Below are 21797 nucleotides of genomic sequence, written 5' to 3' on the forward strand. Positions count from 1 at the left end.
GCGTGAAATATTCCATATCACAATATGTGACATTTCAAAGTCATCTCTCTGACTCTCTACCTCACTCTGAGCTCAACACACCCTGTCATTCGACTTAGTCGCCCAATAGGAATTAGGTTAGGTAATTACTATACACTTTTTCACTCACAAGTCACACCATACCTCCTATATAAAACCTTAGTTCTAAGTTGTGAACTAAACAATTTTCTATAGTTATCTCATAATTTATATTTATTTTTCAATATACCATAATTAAAATCATCATGACTCATCTACTTTATTTATTTATTTTATTGTTATTAAAAACATAAATAAAAAAAATACTCATTTCTTATAAGTAATTATTATATACCGAGTTTCAAACATTCGAAGCTTGTATAAATTTGTCTTACAAAAGTTTAGTTTATTCCAAATAACGTCTAAACATTTTTAGAACAAATTCAAATAAAAAAACCCGTTAGGGCGAACTCAGCTGGAAAAGGGATTATGTAAGGCCCGTCCAACATCCAAAATATGGAAATATAGTAAAAAAACCCTACAAGGTCCACAGCCCTATTATAAATACACTTTCCTTCTTGCACCAAATTTACAACACCTTCAAACCAAACCAACAACAAAAAGAAAGCCTCTACTTCCCAATCTCAGTCCAAACCAGATCCAGAATCATTACAACATGACCGGAACCGACGATTCGCACCGAAAGCGAAACAGGTGCTTGCTTTGCATAGCCGCCGGGATCATAGTCCAAACCGTCATCATAGTCCTCTTTGTGGTTTTCGTCCTACGAGTCAAAACTCCCAAAGTCCGTTTAGACTCGGTTGCAGTCGACACACTCGTGGTAAACTCCAGCACCTCCTCTCCTTCCTTCAACGTTCAAATCAAAGCCGTCGTCGCGGTCAAAAACAACAACTTTGGACACTACAAGTTCGAGAGCAGCAATGCAACTTTCTCGTACGAAGGGATCGAAGTCGGCGAGGGAACCATAGACAAGGAAAAGGCTAAGGCTAAGAAAACAAAGAGGATTAATGTTGTAGTCTCGTTGAGTTCGAACAAGGCTTCGAGCCACTCTCGGTTGAGTAGCGATCTGACTTCTGGGAATTTGACTTTCACAGCGTACGCTAAGTTGGATGGGAAGGTTCATCTGTTGAACATTATCAAGAAGAAGAAGTCTGCTGACATGAACTGCACTGTAAATCTTGATACTAAGGCCAAATTGGTCCACGTCTTGACTTGCAAGTGATCAAATTATTAAGTCGTTGATTAATTATTTTCTTCTTCTTCTCTTTTTATTGGGTTTTCTTGGGAATTATTTTTCGTTTCATTTTTATGGGTTTGAAGTTTGGTAGTTGTTGAATATTAATTTGTATTCTTAGTTTTTCATATGGAGGAAAATATTATAAGTATGTTGAAGGTTGTGCGAGTTTTCATCTTTTGCATATTCTTTGTACAATATTGGTTTAAATTTTTGAGATCTCTACACTATTTGCTTGCAACGAATTATTCATTAACTTTTCGAACAAAAAAAGAAAAGAATTATTCTATTAACTAACTTCAAATTTGTTCAATTAAAAATTAGGGCAACTGTATCTGCATTTCTATTCTCCCTGCGTTTTTTTAACTACTTTTTAACTTTTAGGTCTCAAGCAAATTTGTGGTCTCACCATTAAACTCAAAATTGAATCATTTATCTTGTTGTTTAAATAAATTTAATGTAGATAATACACAAATTTTCAAGTGGATGAGATCGGCTAAGTGGTCTTCGTTGGAGATGGGATTGCGTGTGTTTATAGATTGAACCATATTCAAGCTAAGGGAAATGGTTGAATTTTCCAATGATGTGAACGGAAGAATATTCTCACTTATATGCCTACTTGGCACATTAACCTCTTTTTCTTAACTTCGTTATGAGGATTTTTGCCTTTGCTTCATTTTCCTTCACCTTAGAGCATTCAAGCATTCGGACGCATTCTCGAAGGCTTATGTATGGTAAATGATTACCGCAACGACGGAAAACAATAACATTTGTGCACTATGGTGTGAGCTCAACCCTCACTTATCTCATTCCCGCTAACATTTAACAATTTAACCAATGACACAATCGTTTTATCAAAAAAATTTATAGATTTATATATATGAATAAAAAGAAATAGCAAGTTGGAGCTTGAAATTGATTGGATGACATTGACAGTAACGAGAGCATGAATTATTTAGGTTGTGCCTGCCAGCTTGAATTCAACTAGCCAAATGAAATGAAAATCATGTTAACCACATTAGCATGTAATGTCGGGCTGATGGCCCACTGGTAGTGATTGCCTACGAATATTGTCGCATCTGCATATATCATGATCATATTTAAGAAGGAGATGATGACTTTTCTATTCAAATTTCGGTTGAAGAAAATAATTAGGGTAAAAAGTTGCGTGAATTTGATAAAGTACTGTATTTACTGTGTGTACTTTTGATAACCGAACAAACCTGGATTTCTTGGCTGTTTATAAAAAAGCACTGATCTAATTTTGCAGGCCTGTATACTTACGTTGAGTGGATATAGATTTCAGTCTACTAATGTAATATTATGTAAAGAAATTTACATATAACATTGCAATAAAATAATTGAGAAATTGATCATATTTTAAAGTTTTTTAATTAAAATAGTCCATGAGATTGGCATAACTCCTTATTTTGATCTCTAATAATAAAAATTGATAGAAATAGTCCATGAGTTTATCCACTGTAAATCATTTTGGTCATTCATTGCAAAAACTGTCAATATCCTCATTAAGTGGTGAGGTTGGTTTGACAAAAATACCCTTAAATAGGTGATCACGGGGTCGTTCACGTGAACAAGCATATTGACAAATTTTTCTCAAAATGATCAAAATGATTTGTAGTGGACAAACTCAATGACCTCTTTTACAATTATCATTATCAGGGACTAAAGTGAGAAATTATGTCAATCTCAGACTATTTTAACTAAAAATCCTAATTTTAACCGTAAAAGGCATTCATATTATAAAAGTACCCACAAAAATAGGAAGGCTTATTTGGAGCGGAATAAAAGGATAAAGCCCTTATGTAGCCTGATTATCTGCCTTACCAGCTTTAGATGAAGAGGAAAATTTGACAGTATTTGATTGACATATATTTCTCAATTAGATTGAGAAGGAGATGATTTGTGATCAATTTCAGCTGAAAAAAGTAGATGATCTATGCCAGACCTTGCTTGCCCATCACCGCAAGCATCTTCTCAAAGCTCTTGCTTCATCAACACAAAGGGAGGAGTCAAGTTGATAGAGCAATCATATCTGGGACCCTAACCTTTCCCACGGATTCAATTTGATTGCTTGAATTGGATTTAAATTCCAACCTGTTCGCTCTAACAGAAAATTACGAACGGATAAAAGAATATGCACTAATGGATTGATTATCTATAGAAACTTTTTTAAATACTAAGAATACAAATCATGTGGTGTACCATCCACGCATTATATTTTAAGTGAACACCTAATGATTTTATAACTATTTTTATTCTAAATATATTCCGAGTATGTACATTTAACATCGGTGCAATCACCCGCATTTAACAAAATCATGACCAATTTGATTGATCTAGTGGCACTGACACTGTGATACATATAACAGTGCGTATAAAGATGAAACACGACATGTTTCAATACCATGATCTTTTCAACGCGGCACAGTTGAATTGATCCTATCTAACTAGCCGCCTTTGGGATATTTCTTATAGAGCTTGTGTATGTCACTTACTTTTTCTCTTATAAATATCGTTGAACTTTCCTTCTGTTGAAAGACTCGAAGCATACTTTTCCTACTTCCAGAACCGGTAATTTACAAGTCAAACGCTCTATTAAGCTACCTAATTGCGCCAAATAATAATTACAGTAAAATAAGAAATAATAATACGTTAACTTTTTGGCCACCATCATGCAAAATATTTTGATTAATTAGCTTGAGGTCGATCTGCGATGTCATTAGGCTGCTGACATTGTCTTACGATTATAATTTATATGCTTATTAATAAAATAAAATTTGATTTTGCAAGTGATAGATTGTGTTAGTTGACATAACCTTCTTCAATTCAATAGTTTAGCTTAGAGTAGAAATATCATTCGTAAAATAGTATGAGCCTACATCCGCGTTTGTGACAAGAAAGAGGACCTTTGCTGATCCCATTTGCAAAATAAGTGCTCTTAATCCTCCTATCACATATCTATAAATACTTGCTTATCAAAACCACCACCATTATCAATATTCTACTCACCAATCGAAAGAAATATACAAACTGAGAAAATACAATGGCAGCTGAGAAAGAAGCAACATCTCCCCCGGCACCCTCAGCAAACGGCTACACTCGGAGCGACCAAGAATCCGCCGTCGCAGCAGACCCCGCCGAGCTGAAAAGAAACAAGCGCATGAGGTGCCTACTATACGTTGTTGTCTTTGCTGTGTTTCAAGTTGTAGTTATCACAGTCTTTGCACTCACCGTCATGAAAATAAAAACCCCTAAGTACCGAGTTCGATCAGCCTCACTCAGTGAGTTCGAAGTTGGCAGTGTAACGAGCCCTTCATTTAACCTTGTAATGGATGTTCAGTTTGGTGTGAAGAACACCAACTTTGGACACTTCAAGTACGAGGATGGAATTGTTGAGTTCGATTACAGAGGAACAAAAATTGGACAGACTAATGTGTACGAGGCCCGTGCCAGGGCTCGATCGACTAAAAAGGTGGACGCGCCTCTGTACTTAAGTTCGAATGAGTTGAAGGGTAATTCTCTATTAGCGAGTGATATTAGCTCGGGGATTATTCCGGTTACGTCCACTTCTAGATTGGAGGGGAAGATACATTTGATGAAGGTGATCAAGAAGAAGAGGTCTGCTCAGATGAATTGCACCATGGAAATCGTTCTTGCTACGCAGTCGGTGCAAAATATTGTCTGCAAGTGATACTTCATACGTATACTGTTTAATTCGTTTTTCATTTTTAGATTGTTTTGTGAGATATGAGACATTTTGCAGCTATACAATGTAGTCCGTTATTAATTTTCCTATCTAATAATATTTGTTTGTGATTAGTGATTTGAAAGTGGTTTGAAGTGTTAATAATATTGAATTGAATTGCACATTGTTATGATTGATGGTTTTAAAATCTTATAGCTTGTCATTAACCATTATGATTTGGCTTTTTAGTTAAAATGATCTCTAAAATTGACATAACTACTTATTTTGGTCCCTGACATGTAAAATCGATAGAAATGATCCATGAGTTTATCCATCACCTCATTTTATCATTTCGTGAAAAGTTTCCATTAAATTGAAAGTATTTTTGTCAATTCAACCCCTTCACTTTCATGAAAAAAAAATCCTCAGTTTAACTGAGGATTTTATGGAATGACCAAAATGATTGATGGTGGACAAACTGAATAACCACTTCTATTGATTTTAAATCTCAAATACCAAAATAAAGAATTATGTCAATCTCAAAAATCATTTTGGTTAAAAAAAACTTTCTGATTATGCCCTTGTTTAAATTTTGGTTTGAAGTAGACCCATGAAGTAGCCCAAATAAAAGATTTCGGCCTAATTATACCCCTCCACTGGGCTGTAATGATTTTTACGGACCTTTCAAAAAACAGAGAAAAATGATTGTCCGGGCCTTAACAGTTTGGGTTGTCAGGTATATAACTCGCCGTTATTTTCATTCTCGACTTCAAGTGTTTATGGTTGTTGGGGTAAATTCTGAGTAATCCAGCTTTATATTTACTAGAAAATAGTTTTTTTTTTTTTAATTCAATCTTGACCATTCATTTTTAATAAAACTTTGCTTGTGCTTAGCTTGTTTATTGGAAGGAGTTATTATTCTTTCTGCAAATCACAATTTGATACGTACAAACGGTCTAACCATGAGTCGGTACTTTGACATTGTGGATAGTGTTAACATATTGTTTAAACAGGACATGGATCCTCTCTGGATCCAATGGTCCTAATCCACCAAGTCACATCATTCGGACCATTAAAATTTAATCCAACAGCTACAAACAGGGGCTTACTTTAAAAGTTATAATAATTTTAGCCGTTAGATCAAATTTTAATGGTCCAAATGATGTGACTTGATGAATTAGGACCAATGAATCCGGAGAGAATCCATGTCCGTTTAAAACGTTCCAGAAAGCTTGGCCGATGATTGAGACAGATCCAATGAACTGCAGCAAAAGAAATCTAATTCGAATCCTAATGTTTCCTAAGAATGTTGTTTTACCCTAAAAGAAAGCTAAAGTTGGAAAATGAGCTCACGTGACATGATCATAGACACGGATGCTAATGACCTAACGCAATAGTTTGTCGTGTTCATCATTTTTTGTATCATACTTATTATCTTAACAGTTCGTTCGTACCAAATTTGTTATCTTAACTGGCGAGCCGATAACGATCCGATTCATTAGTAGGTCGTGTCAGGTTAATGGGTCATGCAAGAAGTTGTCATGTATAATGTCTAGATCTAGCAAACAATATCTTATCTGGTTCTTAACGAGTAACCCGATAATGACTTGACTTGTTAACGGATGATCTAATAATGACCTGACTCGTCAATAGGTTGACACGAAATTAGTTATTTTCTTGTCACTGTGTGTCAGGTTAACGAATTGTACAAGAATTTGCCAAAAAGTAATAGATACTAATATTGTCCCAGAAGTTTATATATTATCACCAGACTCGATATCCGTGGAGGAAACACAGCAAATCTAATTGTCCTCGGTTGAAAATATGGTGTCGGGTGTGTGTTTGTGTGGTGTTTCTTGGTGCATTGCATTCATCTGCATATATATAATTTATCACATTTCTTATATGAAACACTTCAACTGAATCACGTCTTCCTGCTGCTCCAACTTTGTGCAAATGCAGTGAACAGTAGCATTTGCCTCGACTTATCAACTCTTTTTTTGTCCTAATTTAGGCACTTAGGAGTTAGGAGTTAATATATTGGTTAAAAATATGAAGCCCACCTAAAATACTAACCATAATATATCATCCCTACTATCTTGTCTCGGAGAATTTGGAATACTTGTGCTTGTAAGAGTGCCAAGAAACACAATCTAAAAATCGATTTTGTGGTGTTTTGTATTGTGTTCACATTACGTCGAGCATTTGTCAACCATAATTCAATAAATTTATAAGAATTGTGTGTGTAGTTTGCACGTAGGTACATGGCACTTACTATTGCGAATAAGTGCAAAATCATCTTTAATGGAGTATGCAAATGAATAGTCAAATCTATTTGATGAGTCACATAGGCAAAAACATGCTCCAATGACGTAGTCAATTGGGTAGGCAAAATTTTCCTAGACCCAATTATAGTCAGATGAGGCCTTGTCACTATTTTATGTGGAGAAAGGAAAAAAAAAAAAAAAAAAAGACACATCAACCTTTATAGTACAATTTTGCCTATTTTCTTTGCCTAAACCATTAGAAATGCACTTACAAAACCATCTGTACTCAGGATCGTCTCTAAGATTTTGAAGGCATTGTGCGAAATTTATAAAATGATCCCTCCTTAAAATAATTTTTTAAAAAGATAGGATAATGTATTAACGCTACTTTATATCATGTCGAAAAAAAAGAAGAACTTTAGGATTTATCCTCCCTTGCATATGCATATTCATTTAGTGGAACGAATTGGGTGAGTTGAAGACAACTCAACATAGTTACTTTTGGTCTGAAACTGGTATTAGAAAGTAGGGTACCTCCAAGGGACTACATGAAACTGAGGGACGTGAAGATGGTAGTGTCTCAAATCTACAACAATTTCTCATTTCTTTTATCACATGATATCACATGGTTAGTATGGAACACTGACAACTTCATGTTCTCGTTTCATGTAAGTCAGTATCACCTAACTTGTGACTAGATAATGGTCTCAACTGTGAAGTTGAAACCTATTGGTGCCCGAGATATGTGGTTTCCTCTTTATTTTTTGTCATATTTTCTTCTTTGGCATGTCTGCAATGTGGTTCACCGTGATTGCATTCGTGTCTCAAATGGAATTTTGGGGCCACAAATTTTGGTGTCTTTCTTGGCATTTCTTGGTCATCATAATTATGTGTTTGAACTGCAGTGCAAGTGCATGCCTTGCTCCTTTCGATTTACTGATATGTTTTTTATATAAATTTGAGGGTTTGTTATAATTTGGATCATGAATTCTAATATTAAATTCTATAGTCCTCAGTTTTAGACTAAAAATCTGGACGTTGAGAAGCTCTTAGAGTTAGCTGAAGTGGGACAAAGAGAGGGGTAATATGTTAGGATTATGAGAGGTTTAGAGTTTGACTTCTCTTTATATAACCGCGACAGGTAAAACTACTAGTAGAGCTTAGGAAAGAAGAAAAATTTTCGGGTTTGTTATAATCTCGATCATGAATTCTAATAATAAATTATGTAGTCCTCAATTTTAGATTCAAAATCTACACGTAGAGAAGCTCTTAGAGCTAGCTGAAGTGGTGCAGAGAGCGGGATATTACGTAAGGATTATAGGAGGTTTAGAGTTCGACTCCTTTCAATATAACTGGGACAGATAAAACTACAGGCAGAACTTAGGAAGAATACAGTAAAATGCATGTAAAACTTTGGAAAGTGATGGAAGAATTTGTAATTAACAAGACTCATCGTTTTACGAGTGTCGGAAATTAACTGTCAATTATACACAGTTTACTCCTACTTTACAGAAGGACTATTTTTCACGCCTTGAATCCTTAATTTTTTAATTGCAAAAAATTAACTTTTTTATTGCGCCAAAGGTCTCACTCCCCTCTTGCTGCTGCAACAATCAGTCAAAAGTTGAATTGAATCTCTCCTCTCCATCCAACCCAGCTACCATAACCAGATGGGATGGGTGGCCAGAGAGACTGGGGGAGAGAGTGTCAGCATCTGCCACCTTCTGAACGCTTTTCTTTTGTTCGCTTTGAAACGAAATCAGATTTTAATAAAAGCCAAATAAAATGCTTCTTTCGCAATTCAAAAGCACTTTATATTTATAAAAAGAAAAAATGCTGTCGGAAACGAATTAACCAAATTTTCCCCGGTTGTGATCATAAATCTTCATTTCTTCGGCACTCGTATTTCATTGCTTCTAAACTTTTTGAACGTGAGACAATTAATTCACACCCTTCACAAGCTCATATACTCTTTGTTTCTTAAACTTTAAGCTTTTTTTAATGACGTGTAGCATATGAGGCTGTTAAGTTTCCTTAGTTTGTTTCATAAAGAAAGTCAAGATTTCGGCCAATACAACTTACTTATAAACCTCATTTCATAACTTACACACGTGCGACAATTCTTTACATTATTTTGGACCCATTAATATCGAGATTTTATGAATGACAGAAACAAAACGAACGTCCGTTCAATAGCCAGACTATTACAGGCAACAACCAAAATTAACTTCCAACTGCCAGTTTTTATGAGGAATTAAAAAACAAGCATCTGATTCCATCCAATACAACTTACTTACAGACCTCATTTCATAACTTACACACGTACGACAATTCTTTACGTATCACTTTGGACCCATTAATATCGAGACTTTATGAATGACATAGCAACAAAACGAACGTCCGTTCAATAGCCAGACTATTACAGGCAACAACCAAAATTAACTTCCAACTGCCCGTTTTTATGAGGAATTAAAAACCAAGCATCTGAATTTTCCCCCAAAAAAAAAAAAAAAAAAAACAAGCATCTGATTCCATCCTCTGTCAATTTCTTCTGGAAAGTGGAATCCCCAGACAAAAGAAAAGGGATCTCTCCGAACCCCTTCCCCCAATCCTCATGATTCACAAATACAGGCTTTTAAAATTTTATCCAACGATCATAAATAAAAAATTCTACTAAAAATTATAATAATTTTTAACCGTTAATTAAATTTCAAAAATTAGATGGAAGGTATCGATCCCTTTGCAAAACAAAAAACCAAAAGATGCCAACTTGTCGAGTCAAATCAAAATCTCAGAGAACCCAGAAAATAATGTCACACATCTTTCAGATTGATTTAAACACATTTTCTCTCATCAAACATTCATTTCAAAAGCAACATGATGCTGCTTCAGAGCAGAAACCCTAAACCAAAAAAGATCCCCAAAATCTCAGATTTCTTTTTGTTTTTCTTCAGTTTTTTCATCATGACACCACTTTACAAGGCAACAACAGGTGAACCTCATATGCTGTGCTCACCGGTCATCATAGCTAAAACCCTAGAAGCTAAAATACCAAAAACAACCCTAACCCAACCTTATATTTTCCTTTTCATTTCTTCCGTTGTTTTTACGGAAGCAGAGAGAACAGAGCGATAAGGTTCCTCTGTTTTCCCGCGTTTTATCCATTAAAATCCAACAAAGGTTCAGATTTCGGCACCGTACCCATCCTCGATCGAGTTTCTTGCTGATTTGTCTTGGGATTCACTTGCAAACCGTGCCAACACAGAACAATCTGCAAAATACGTTAAAATTTCTGTAAATTTTTAAAATTTGAAATTTCACTTGATTTGTTCAACAAAACAATGTGATTTCCACCTGTAGAATATGATTTCGTAGAGGAGGAATCACTGGTTGATCGCGACAACGAAGACAAGGAATCTGAAACCAAATTGAACAGTCGAAATTAATTAATAAACATCATTAATTATAGTAAAATACGAATGAAAATTTGAAACCTTTAATACTCTCAGTACCTCTACAGTTGAACGATCTCTTGCAATGCAGAATGGCACTCTGAATCCCATCGTTGTGCAGCAGCAAGGAATCGTCCCTCCGTTGCACCGGCGGCGCCACCATCGCCGTGGCCGACTTGCTCTTCCCCAAGTTCTTAGAGACAACTCTAAATCCCGCCGGAAAGTTCCCCTGTTTGTCCCTTTTGGGCGAACACATAGAGAATATCGGCATCACCGGCGACGCCGTCGGTGAGTCTACAGAAGGTTTCACCTTCTCAGTAGACCTCCTGGAAACCTTCGAGTATAGAGGTTTGATCAGATTAAGGTACTTCTGCAAAACATCCTTGGAAAATCTCTCTGTTTTCGGGTCTTCCAGCCTCGGATTCTGCAATCCGATTCCGCTTCTTCTGGAGCTGTTTTCACGGGTGAGCTTGGTTGGGTTTTGAGCCTCTTCTCCAGGCGAGCTGTTTCACAATTACTACTTTGGTTTTCTGCTTGTGGGACTCCATCGAAACCTCGGGCTCTGCTTTTTCCCCCTGTTTTTTTCTCTATTTTCTGTCTGGGTTTTTTGAGCATTAAAGCTCCGAACTTTGGGGCGGATTTAAGGAGAGCGATGGGGGACTGTGGAGGCTTGGAAACTGGCTCGATCGGGAGAATTTTTCTTTTGGAAATCGGATCGGAAGTGGACAGAGAAAGGGTTGGTATGCCGGCTGTTTTGTCCGAGGTGTTTGATTTTGGTTTGGATTCGAAGATGTTGTTGCCTGTGGGGTTTGGATGAGGTCGAAACTTAATTCCAAGTCGAAGAAAGAATCTTCTTCTTCTTCGACGTCGTTTTCTTTAGCGACGGAGGAGTTCGGAGGTGTGGCGGTGGAGGCATTGGGTTTCCAGAACTTGAGGAAGTACAGAGTTTCCATGGCTATGGAGGGGAGAGAGACGGAGAGGTTAAGAGACTGGTAGGGTTTCGAGGGGTTTTATACGAGGAAGGAGTGAGTGACAGGGAGAGGAGGGTAACGTGAAGAAATGAGTGAAATAAAGAGGAGCATTATTTAAAAATTTCACTTCGTTTTATGGCGTTGCGTTTGCAGCATCGAAAACAGAGGGAGAGAGAGAGAGAGAGAGAGAGAGGAAACAAGCTTTTCTTTGCTTTTTAGAGAGAGAGAGATTGCTTTTTGTTTTGTTTTTGTATTTTGGTAGGTTCTCTGTTTTTGTTTACATGGCTTGATTACGTGATTCTAAAAGTACACACCGATAGCACAGAATCGATAGGCTTGGCCTATGATTTGAGAACGACTTAGATGGTCACATAGCGCGTTCTATGTTAATAAAATAAAAATTTGTAAATTTTATTTATGAACTTTTTATTTATATTTTATTTTATTAACAAGAGATGTTGCGCTCAGAAAGGGATGCACATTAGGATTGAACTACTCAAAGTTCATAAAATGTGCATTAACGGTCTACTGATGATTCTCTGAATGTGTTTAATGTAATATTTGGTAAACATATCTCAACAAGTTGCATAGACAATACTCAACAAATTCTCTTGATATAATTCGTCAATTGTTTGACAAAATGACTCAGTAAATAAACTGAATTTTTTTTTATTCGAATCCTAAACTCGCCACTTACGACACGTAAGTTCACATGTTCTTGTTTTATCCAACATGTTCCTCTTTGAATCCTTTTGGTGAAGATCATGAAGATCTGTAAATAGTGTTCGTTCATCCTATATAGTGCAGTTAATTTTTTATCAGGTACTACTTGTATTTAATTTTAAATAAAAATATTTAAAGTAATTTTTTATCATACAAAGTACAATAAACAGATATAATTTACGAATCTTCAGAATCCTCACAAAGAGGATCCGAATTCTTGTTTTATGAAGGGATGCTCTAAGAAACGTTTCAGAATTGAGAGGTGTAGGTCATACGCGTATGTACAGATCCATACACTGTTTTATGAAAAAATGGAGGTTTGATTTTCAGAACTTTTGGTGAAGAGATGACGCAGAGGTTTTCTCTCATTCAATTGCTGGCCCCCACGCGCCGGTCCTTTAGTCTCATGACTTTGAACTTTGAACTTTGAACTTTTATTTGCAGAAACTTTCGACCACAACGTGATGTTTTTGTTGTTTGCTGCACAAGTGGACCACGAGTCCTCTATACTTTCCTCTAGTATAAAAATTCAATCTTTTTCGACAGCCGAATAAAATGAATTCGAAAAGTTAAATTATAAAAATTTATAAAAAGTATATGAGAGATAAAAAGGAATGTGTGACTAGCACTATTCTTCTTTATTCTTTTTAGTTGTTTTTTTTAAGATTAGTTATGCTGTTTGGAAAAAAACTATAATTCATCGTCTTAACGTTGACGTAAGCATGACTGTATTGATTTGAACGAAACTACTTTGTAATATACACAAGTTTGAAGTCTCTCTATAACTCATATTTGTTTATGACATAGTAGATAATAGCTGGTCAACTTAACAGAAAGATCAAACACAAGTTTGTGTACTCTCATAACTAATTTTAGTTTTTTGTGGAGCATCGCTTGTATAAAAAGAACATAGTCAATTTAATGAGAGAATCAAAACTTCATGTACAATGCTAATGTCATAAACCAGCTGAGTTATAAGTTGTTCACAATGCAAATAAAGCCCTTGAATTTTGTTTTAAAGTTGATTTCATGAAGATAAAAATACCAAACAAAGAAGATAAACCAACACAAAGGTGTTGAAAGTTATAAATATATTTGGTCAAATGATCTTTTTTTCCTTGTGGAAAAAAAAAAGAGTAAAGTTAAACGAGCTTGGTTAAATGATCTTTTTGGAACTTTATCGGAGAAGAGCTTGATAGTGAATTGAGTACAAGGTGTAGTTCCCAATCTAACAAGTCCTACTTCAGAATATAAATCTTAAAAGAAAATTCAGCATGTTAGAAACACGATATGATACATAAAATGTCATGATATAAGTTGTTTAATACTTAAAAAGGAATTCCAATCACTTGTATTATAACACATGTATATTCGTCCGTGTTTACGATGCTGTAAAATTTCTCCTACTTCTGCCATTGGATGTTTGGCCATGGAGGATGGTGACAAGAAACTTCCAAAAAGAAAGACAGAAAAGAGAGAAAAGAGAAAGAAAAATGAAAGAGAAAAGGCCAAAAAGAAAGGACTACAATGGCTTTAACTTTGCTTTCGCAGAGAGAGAGAGAGAGAGAGAGAAAGAGAGAGAGGTCAGAGAATTAGGGTTATTTACAAAGGCAAGGCATTGGTGTGCAGATGGGGCACGCTTCTCTTCTGCTTAAAGACTAAAGAGAGGGTCCAAAGTCTTTAATTTTTTATGGCCGGAAAGCAAATTTGGAGGGGGAGTGTTCAAGTTTTTGCAGTAAAAGGTTTGACTTGTAAAATTGGTTGTGTGGTGTTGGACTCTTGGCCAATCTGTTGGATCATTCAGGGCTGCATTCTGCAGAATACTACGGAGAAAGGTCTTTACTTAATTGTTGTACCAAAGTCTTCAAATTTATTTAGATATCGACACAGAAACATTTCCGATTTAAGTTAAGTATCTCTGTCATAGAAAAGTTGCTCCGTAATATGCTTTCTTTGAATATGAAAACTCATTAGGGTATGCAAGGTGATCCTTTAAATTCTTTTCAGCGAAAATGCTATATGGACTGTAATTATCATGGCATTGTCATGTGAAACATATAAAATGCACGCAATCTGTGCGATTGGCTTAAAAAATTGACATGTTAACAACTCCGATCGTATACTAAGGTGCTCTCCGCCAGTTGTTGGAATGACGCAAGATGAAGGGCCCCAAAAAATACAGTATAAATAGGTGTTTAAAAATTCTTCAACTCATTGGAGACGGAAAACCAGATAGACATCTCGATATGATATAGCTATTTCTAGTTTACTTGGTAAAGAATGACGAAGTCCATCCAAACCGTCCAATGGAGAATAAAGAGGAGAGAAGAGCGTTAAAAAATCGACACAGTTACAACTCTAATTTATGAATAGATTAATTTACGTTTCTATCTATTGTATGTAAAAGTTATATTGAAGTAGCGAGTGCATAACATAACATAGTTTCTTGAAATATAAAAAGTTGTATAGCATGAGTTGCAAAACATGACTTTGTTTTATATAATCTTTCCGACCATGTGAAGAAAAGAAATTCTAATTGGTTGGTTTAAGAGGAATGGGACATGTTGGATCGGATGCTCCATGTGCCAAATTCTTTGTCACTGCCTTTAATTTATATGGTAATTAAGCATATTCTTGTCATGTTTGTGGTTCGAAGCTACACTAATTTCACTGCCCCTCAAATTATAGCTTTAAGCCATTCACAAAGATATGAACCAAACTTCTGCATCATGTGATTCTAAAATTTCAGCGTTTTTGACACACATTTTGACACATGTTTTGATGTGGCTTACTTCGTAATGTATTTCAACGATTAAACAATATCTTTTTGTAATATCTTATCTCAAAGATCATGTCTATGAAAAATCACTTAAATCTGAAACCATATGACTGTTAAATTAAATTTAATGTTCTTTTGTAGAACTGTATTCGTCTATTTTCTTCACTACAAACGAATGTCATAATGGTTTTAGATTTGTCTAATTTTTTATTTTAAGAATAATAATTTATAAAAGATAAACTAAAATGTAGACCGTTCAAATTGTTAACATACACTTTAAAATGAACTCTACAAATGAAATATAAAAAACGGGATTTGGATCCTCTCCTGAGCTAATGGAGAGGATCCTCCTAACCCATTATCGTGGGCCGTTGGATTTTTATCCAACGGCTATAAACAGGGAGGGTCCCTTTAAAGTTATAATAATTGTAGCCGTTAGATCAAAATCTAACGGTCTATGATGATGGATCAGAAAGATTATCTTCATTAGCTCAGGAGATGATCTAAATCCTAAAAAACGTATGTCAAAAAGTCTAATTTGCCGTGTGCACGACATAATAGAAAAGGCTATACTTTTACTAATCATGATTAAATCACAACATTTTTGTCATTAACATGACACGTACTTATTAGGATAGGGAAGAATATATTAGTCCTATTTTTAAATTATGCTGTCCTAAACTTGTAAGATTCTGCACCCCAACTCACCAGAACAATTCCCATGGATGAGGTCGTGCATTGTCACACACTTTGTGAGGGGTAATTTTCTTGGTCAAATCACATTATTCTGCAATCCAAGTCACAAGCGAAGCTCCCATGTCATGATTATTTTTCTTGAATACCTTATGGTCGTTAAGTATCGTATTGTTTCACGTTTAACCGTTAAATAAAATCTAACGACATTAAAATGTTAATTGGTGATCATCGGATTTGATCTAATGATTTAAAAATGTCTACCGTTAATGTCTATAGGTACTATAAAGTTAAAAAAAATCAGAGTATGCAATACTCTAGAGTGTGAGATACTTTTGAATTATCTCATACTCATAAGCAACATAGAATTTTTTATGGGACATAGATGCTTTTTGAATCTTACTATTTGGAGTCAAAAAATAGATAATTCGTATTACTCAAATTAAATCCGACGGTCTTCATTAATTCATTTTGCTATCACATCTCACACAAATTAAGAATTCTGATCTATTTTTCACAAAAATCGAGAATTTTCTGATTCTTAAACTCTAAACAGTAAAGTTTGGGAGAGGATTCAAATCATCATGATTATACACATCTTTGCGTTAGGTTTTGCATTTTTGCTTAAAAGCAAAGAAGGTGAACCCCACCCATGATCAGATGTTCAATTTTTTTCTTGTTGTCATCACAGGTGAATCAAACTAGTCCCCATCCAAACTCTCTTTTCCACTCACTTCTCAAGAGCTTAGCTTGACTTTCTAGGGTTTTTTCTGTACTCGTTTGGTTATTGTGCGTTTGGCTGTTGGGTTTCTGAGTCGGTGAAAGAAAGCTCATTGGTCTGCTTAAGAATTTCAGATGCGGTTGGCTGGTCAAATTATGCCTCGAAGAAACTTAGTTGTTGGTGGGGTTTTCATGTTTAATTGGTGTCTAACCTAATGATGGTGATGTTCACTTGCAAAATTCATGTTTAATTTGTCATGTTAAGGCATCTGAATTTGAACTTATGATTCGTTTGGAAGTATTTTTAGAAAAATTAAAAGCTCTTTTGGGAGCTTTTGGTAAAAATGTTAGTGGAACCAATTCTTGGTAAAAGTGGAAGTGAAAAAGCTTGAAGTGCTTCCTACAAGAAACACCAGTATGTTATTAGGCCAAAAACTTTTCTTTAAAATCTGTTTCAGTTATTTTAAAAACACGTTTAAACAAGTTCTTAATTTACACACTTAACCTTTTTTTGTTATTATAGTTAGGGGTTCGAACTATAAACCTAACCTACTTTCACCCACCCTCGTTTCTACACTTGGCCAAGTCGATTTACTTAATAAACCAGTTGCGTGGAACCCAAAGATTGAAGAAATTAGTTTATCTCAAAAATGATTGAAGAAGTTAAGTTAAAAAATAAAAAAAATAAAAAAGAGCTTTGGATCGGCCCAAACCAGGCAGCCAAGAACTTCTATTGGACTTTTTAATTTGTTGAATGGGCTACAAAGGTTATCTGGCAAAATTTAAACTTTGGGTGGGGGACCCAGATAACTCTCCTCAATGCTATTGATCCCAACAGATTTCATGGGCTTGGGTCAATGAGACCTATTTTCATCATTTTCAACGTCTTTTCAATTTTTATCCAAATAAAACGAAATGTGTTAGCAAATGTGAAATATTTTTATTATCAACAATTGTCGTTTATTTACTTGAAGAAAAAAAAATTTGTCGTCGTCTATTGGACGTAGCGAATTACTGTGGTTGTTAGACGTTGTTCCGTCCTCAACACACTGCGTTCGGGTTCAAACCATCCAAATAAACAAAATGGATTATCTAGCTAGTTGTGTGGTTGGTTAAAACTTAAATCAAATGGGAGAAGAGAGAGATAAGTCATATTCTTCTGTGAGGTTCGGTTATTCTATAACAACTATAGGCTTTAGGTATATTCTCCATTTCTCCCAAATGATTGGCAACTTTTCTTCCTAAACATTTCTCTTCCGGAAGCAACAAGCCTTTTGCAGGGCAGTGGATTTTAATTTAGACCTAATCCGCCACCGCAATGTTGAAGCATGTCTCACGTCGGAAACCTAACAACGTAAACACACAAAAACATCTCCGGCAGCTCCATCACTGTTTTACCAATTTCAAATTAATGCGTACCTCTTAACTTTGAACTATAGCATCTATTTTGCGTATTTTCTGAATTTGTACATAGTTTATTTCTTGTTGCATTGCATTGCAATTCATATCACGACGTTTTAGATTACTCTAATTACGAAGAAAACTATCCAACTCATATTTAAATGGAACTTGACTATCACACACCCTGTTCTAAATTAGTCTAATTCACGTATGCTTCTTAGTTTTTCAATACCGTTACGCCAATAAACATCAAATGACGTCCCCGTTAGCCTCCACCCGAACCAGACCAACATGATTTTGGAGCCTTTTATTTATTCGGTTCGACCTCAACTTGTTTATTGTCTCAAGCTCATAGCCAGGTGCTCAGATGTTTTAAATTGAGTTTTTTTTTTTTTTTTTTTTCTCACCAAATTTATACCTGCACGGATTTTGCATTTAGTCATTTTTGTTTTGGAATTTCAATACTTAAATTTTTTTCTTTAAAAAAGAGTTTATCTGATGAGTCACTTTCAGTATTCTGAAAGCCGAAAAGACTTAGAAATGAGTACCTATTAAAGACTCGTTTAATTTGATATCATCATAATATAAATGTGAGATTAGTAGAGGTGATGATGGTAAAAGGTAAAATCAAACTAAATGGGTCTTAATGGGTACCCATTAACAACACAATAGGTTGATTTGTTACCTCTAGACATTTCAACCTACCCCTAACCAACATTGTGTGATTCACCAACAGTAGGAATGAACGGAACTCAAGAAGTACAGTTTGAAATGCAAACTTGAAATTTGTCTCCAGCCACTAAACAGCCACTTGGGAAAAACTAAATTGCAAATAATAATCATATTGCAAGGGTTTATCGGTTTTGTGACTAAGGTCTTTCTCTTCAAACCAGTACATTTCGGGCTCAAACCTTTGCTCATCCTCATTGTTTCTTATTCATATACATGATGTGTATTTGGACATCTTTCCTGTACTTAATATTCTTTTATTGGTAGATTTTTCTTTGTAATTGTCCATTTCTTTATGGTTCGCTAAAATTAAAATTTAGATGAAAAATTAACAGTTCTTTACGAAAAAACCAACAAATAGCTCTATATAAAAATATTTTGAAAAATTAGAATTTGATTGCAATTTAAATTGCTAAAAAAGGAAACATAATTAGAAAAACAATAAAAAGTAATTAAAAACGGCGAGTAATTAATTAAGTGGACAAGTCACGCCCACGCTGTGATCACAGAAGCCTCGGTTTCTTCACCATCTTCAACGGCCCAGATTTCATCTCCCTAACTTCTCGCTCTAGAAAAATAAAATTACAAAACCACCCCTCCTCCACACACACATTCATAACACTCGATATCAACGCTCTGGAAATTAACACGTCCATTTCCTCCCTCTCTCTCTCTCTCATCGATCAAAGGATCCATGGCGGAGCCAAAACCAACGCCCACGGCTGAATCGCTGATGGACAAGATCTACAACCACCACTCTTCGTCGTCGTCGGACTCCGACGACGACAAGAAGTCCAAGCACGCTGCTTCCGTCAAAGCCAAGGTGGAAGACGAAAAGCCGTCGGCGCGCGATTCCGTCAAGTCCAAGATTTTCAGGCTCTTCGGCAGGGAAAAGCCCGTTCACAAGGTCTTGGGCGGCGGCAAACGTACTATATTCTTTCCCTGTCTTAATCCGTTTATACATGTTAATATAATTTTTTTTTTTGCATGGATTTGATGGGCTGATCGGAAAATGTGGGAAATTACGAAGAAGATGAAATTCTGAAAGTTGATTTCTTGATCATTTTGTTCGCCTGAATTGCATAGAAAGTGAAAAATTTCTTGAAATTATTGACTTGAAAGTTTGAGAAATGTACATGAATCTTCGTCTGAGCGAGCTGATCGCAGTTTATTCATTCGATTTTGTTCTTCTTATTTATATTGTTGTATGGCGCAACAGAAATGTTTCTCCTTTGTGGCTAAAAGGTCACGTCTTCTGGAAATGGTGTCTTTGCAAACTAAGGGTAAGGGTGCGTACAATAGACTGAGGGAACGTTCCTGACCCACGCAAAGCGTGGAGCCTTGTTGGCTGTGGTTGTGGTTTTGGGAGGATTTGTTTGGCATTTTTTTAATTGTTGATTTAAATAATTATTATTATTTATTGTTTATGTGCTTTCTGATTTGTGTATATGTATAGATTGCCAATTGCAATAAACATACATTGATCGTGTTTCCTTATTTTGTCCGGGTTTCCGTAGCAATATGGACATCTTCAGTTCGAATTTAGAAAGGGAAGTGTTATTGGCGCTCCAAAATCTCATTCTACACTCCTCATCCACAAGTGTATTTTTCTTTCCAAATATAGAAAGTTTAGAGTGTAGAATGAGATTTTTGGAGTGCCAATAACAATTCCTTTTGGAAAATGGCGATTTGTTTTTAATAATGTGCCTTAGAAAAGAGATTTTCTGGCACAGTTTTCCATTTGTGCGTTTATGAACAACGCCCGTGAGAAGAAACTTAGAAAGAAATGGCTGTCAATTGCGATCTAATGTCGGTCTTTCATTGCAGCTGCTGATGTCTTCCTATGGAGGAACAAGAAAATATCTGCAAGTGTGCTTGCCGGTGCCACTGTTTTATGGGTTTTCTTTGAGTTGCTGGAATACCATCTAATCACGCTGGTGTGCCATTTGTTGATACTTTCTCTGGCTGTCTTTTACCTGTGGTCCAATGCATCCAACTTTATCAACAAGTAAGGCGTTGGGGTGTTCTAGCTTTTTGTTTTTTCGCGTTTTTGATCCTTCATGCAATACCGTATGGTCTTGACTTGACTACGTTACTTAATCAGGTCGCAACCACAAATCCCAAAAGTTCAAATTCCAGAGAAGACTGTCCTTGAGCTTGCCTCTGCTCTGAGAATTGAACTCAACAAAGGATTTTATGTTTTGCGGGATATTGCATCCGGGAGAGATTTGAAGGCATTCCTCGGTGTAAGTTGATCATTTCTTTAAGTTATGCTGTATCCTGTATGTGTAGGTTTTATTTGATTAGACTCACTAGGTGTTGCGCTTCTGATATCAGGTTATAGCCGTCTTGTGGATTCTATCGGTGGTTGGGAAATGGTTCAACTTTCTGACCTTATTCTACATACGTAAGGACAGTTTCTTTTGAGTTTCAATTTTGTTCGTGCCTTTCTGAATTCAGACTCGGGAAACTTCATTTCTGTCATTGACATCATCCCGAATTTTGAATTGCAGTTTTTGTGTTGCTGCACACACTGCCCGTGATTTATGAGAAATACGATGACCAGATTGATGCCCTTGGCGAGAAGGCGTGGATCGAAATAAAGAAGCAGTACGCAGTGTTTGATGCCAAGGTTTTGAGTAAAATCCCCAAGGGTCCAGTGAAGGAGAAGAAGAAGGATTAGACACATCATTCCGACGTTAAGCGTTTACCAGGCTTCGCATTTAGTCACCGTTTTTAGTCGAATCGTTTAATTCCATTAGGTTACCGTCTTTCTGTTTTATGTTTTAGTACTCTGGTTGCACACAGCTTAATGAACATATGCGTTTTAGATGGATGCCTGGAATTTTCGCTATTATTATTGTCTGAAAGTTTTTATTCTCTACGTTAGATTTTAAGCCTACTATTGGCACCTAGGCAATATTACGTCTATGTTCGAATTGATTCTTGTGGATGAAGTAATCGACCAAACTAATGAATATAATTTTATGTTTGGCTTATTTTTAGTTACGTCATTCTCTAGGACTCAACCTTAATTTCATTTTGCCCCATCAAACTCGATTTTAATTTTATCTTGTTCTTATGACTCAAAGTCATTATTTTAC

At 35.7% G+C, this 21797-nt stretch overlaps 4 protein-coding genes across 4 annotated transcripts; 3 read left to right on the top strand and 1 right to left on the bottom strand.

The window, feature by feature from the left end:
• Positions 1-673: 673 nt before the first annotated feature.
• LOC103964400 (late embryogenesis abundant protein At1g64065-like) lies at positions 674-1240 on the top strand. Its single transcript, XM_009377332.2, has one exon. It carries the CDS (start codon positions 674-676, stop codon positions 1238-1240), a length of 567 nt encoding a protein of 188 aa, XP_009375607.2.
• A 3076-nt stretch (positions 1241-4316) lies between these two features.
• Positions 4317-4964, top strand: LOC103964401 (late embryogenesis abundant protein At1g64065). Its single transcript, XM_009377333.2, has one exon. The coding sequence runs from the start codon at positions 4317-4319 to the stop codon at positions 4962-4964; it is 648 nt and encodes a 215-aa protein (XP_009375608.2).
• A 5069-nt stretch (positions 4965-10033) lies between these two features.
• Positions 10034-11923, bottom strand: LOC103964344 (membrane-associated kinase regulator 5). Its single transcript, XM_009377278.3, is given in 6 exon segments — positions 10034-10496; positions 10580-10642; positions 10738-11173; positions 11175-11252; positions 11254-11475; positions 11478-11923. Coding segments are annotated over 6 exon segments (1041 nt in total). The 5' UTR covers positions 11631-11923; the 3' UTR covers positions 10034-10407.
• A 7395-nt stretch (positions 11924-19318) lies between these two features.
• On the top strand, positions 19319-21529 carry LOC103964345 (reticulon-like protein B1). The gene is made up of 5 exons (XM_009377280.2): positions 19319-19619; positions 20521-20701; positions 20798-20939; positions 21031-21100; positions 21207-21529. Exons 1-5 carry the CDS (start codon positions 19388-19390, stop codon positions 21374-21376), a joined length of 795 nt encoding a protein of 264 aa, XP_009375555.2. The 5' UTR covers positions 19319-19387; the 3' UTR covers positions 21377-21529.
• Positions 21530-21797: the final 268 nt, after the last annotated feature.

Source organism: the organism of the source record quoted next, unplaced genomic scaffold, assembly GCF_019419815.1.
Source record: "Pyrus x bretschneideri cultivar Hongxiangsu unplaced genomic scaffold, Pyrus_bretschneideri_v1 Contig57, whole genome shotgun sequence".
Classification (NCBI taxonomy): domain Eukaryota; kingdom Viridiplantae; phylum Streptophyta; class Magnoliopsida; order Rosales; family Rosaceae; genus Pyrus; species Pyrus x bretschneideri.

What these genes read in the sequence shown, in the direction of transcription:
- LOC103964400 (XM_009377332.2), top strand. Translation starts at nt 674, where the DNA reads ATGACCGGAACCGACGATTCGCACCGAAAGCGAAACAGGTGCTTGCTT.
- LOC103964401 (XM_009377333.2), top strand. Translation starts at nt 4,317, where the DNA reads ATGGCAGCTGAGAAAGAAGCAACATCTCCCCCGGCACCCTCAGCAAAC.
- LOC103964345 (XM_009377280.2), top strand. Translation starts at nt 19,388, where the DNA reads ATGGCGGAGCCAAAACCAACGCCCACGGCTGAATCGCTGATGGACAAG. An exon ending in GCATCCAACTTTATCAACAA is followed by an intron (nt 20,702 to 20,797) that starts GTAAGGCGTTGG and finishes TTACTTAATCAG; the next exon opens with GTCGCAACCACAAATCCCAA. An exon ending in ATTTGAAGGCATTCCTCGGT is followed by an intron (nt 20,940 to 21,030) that starts GTAAGTTGATCA and finishes TTCTGATATCAG; the next exon opens with GTTATAGCCGTCTTGTGGAT.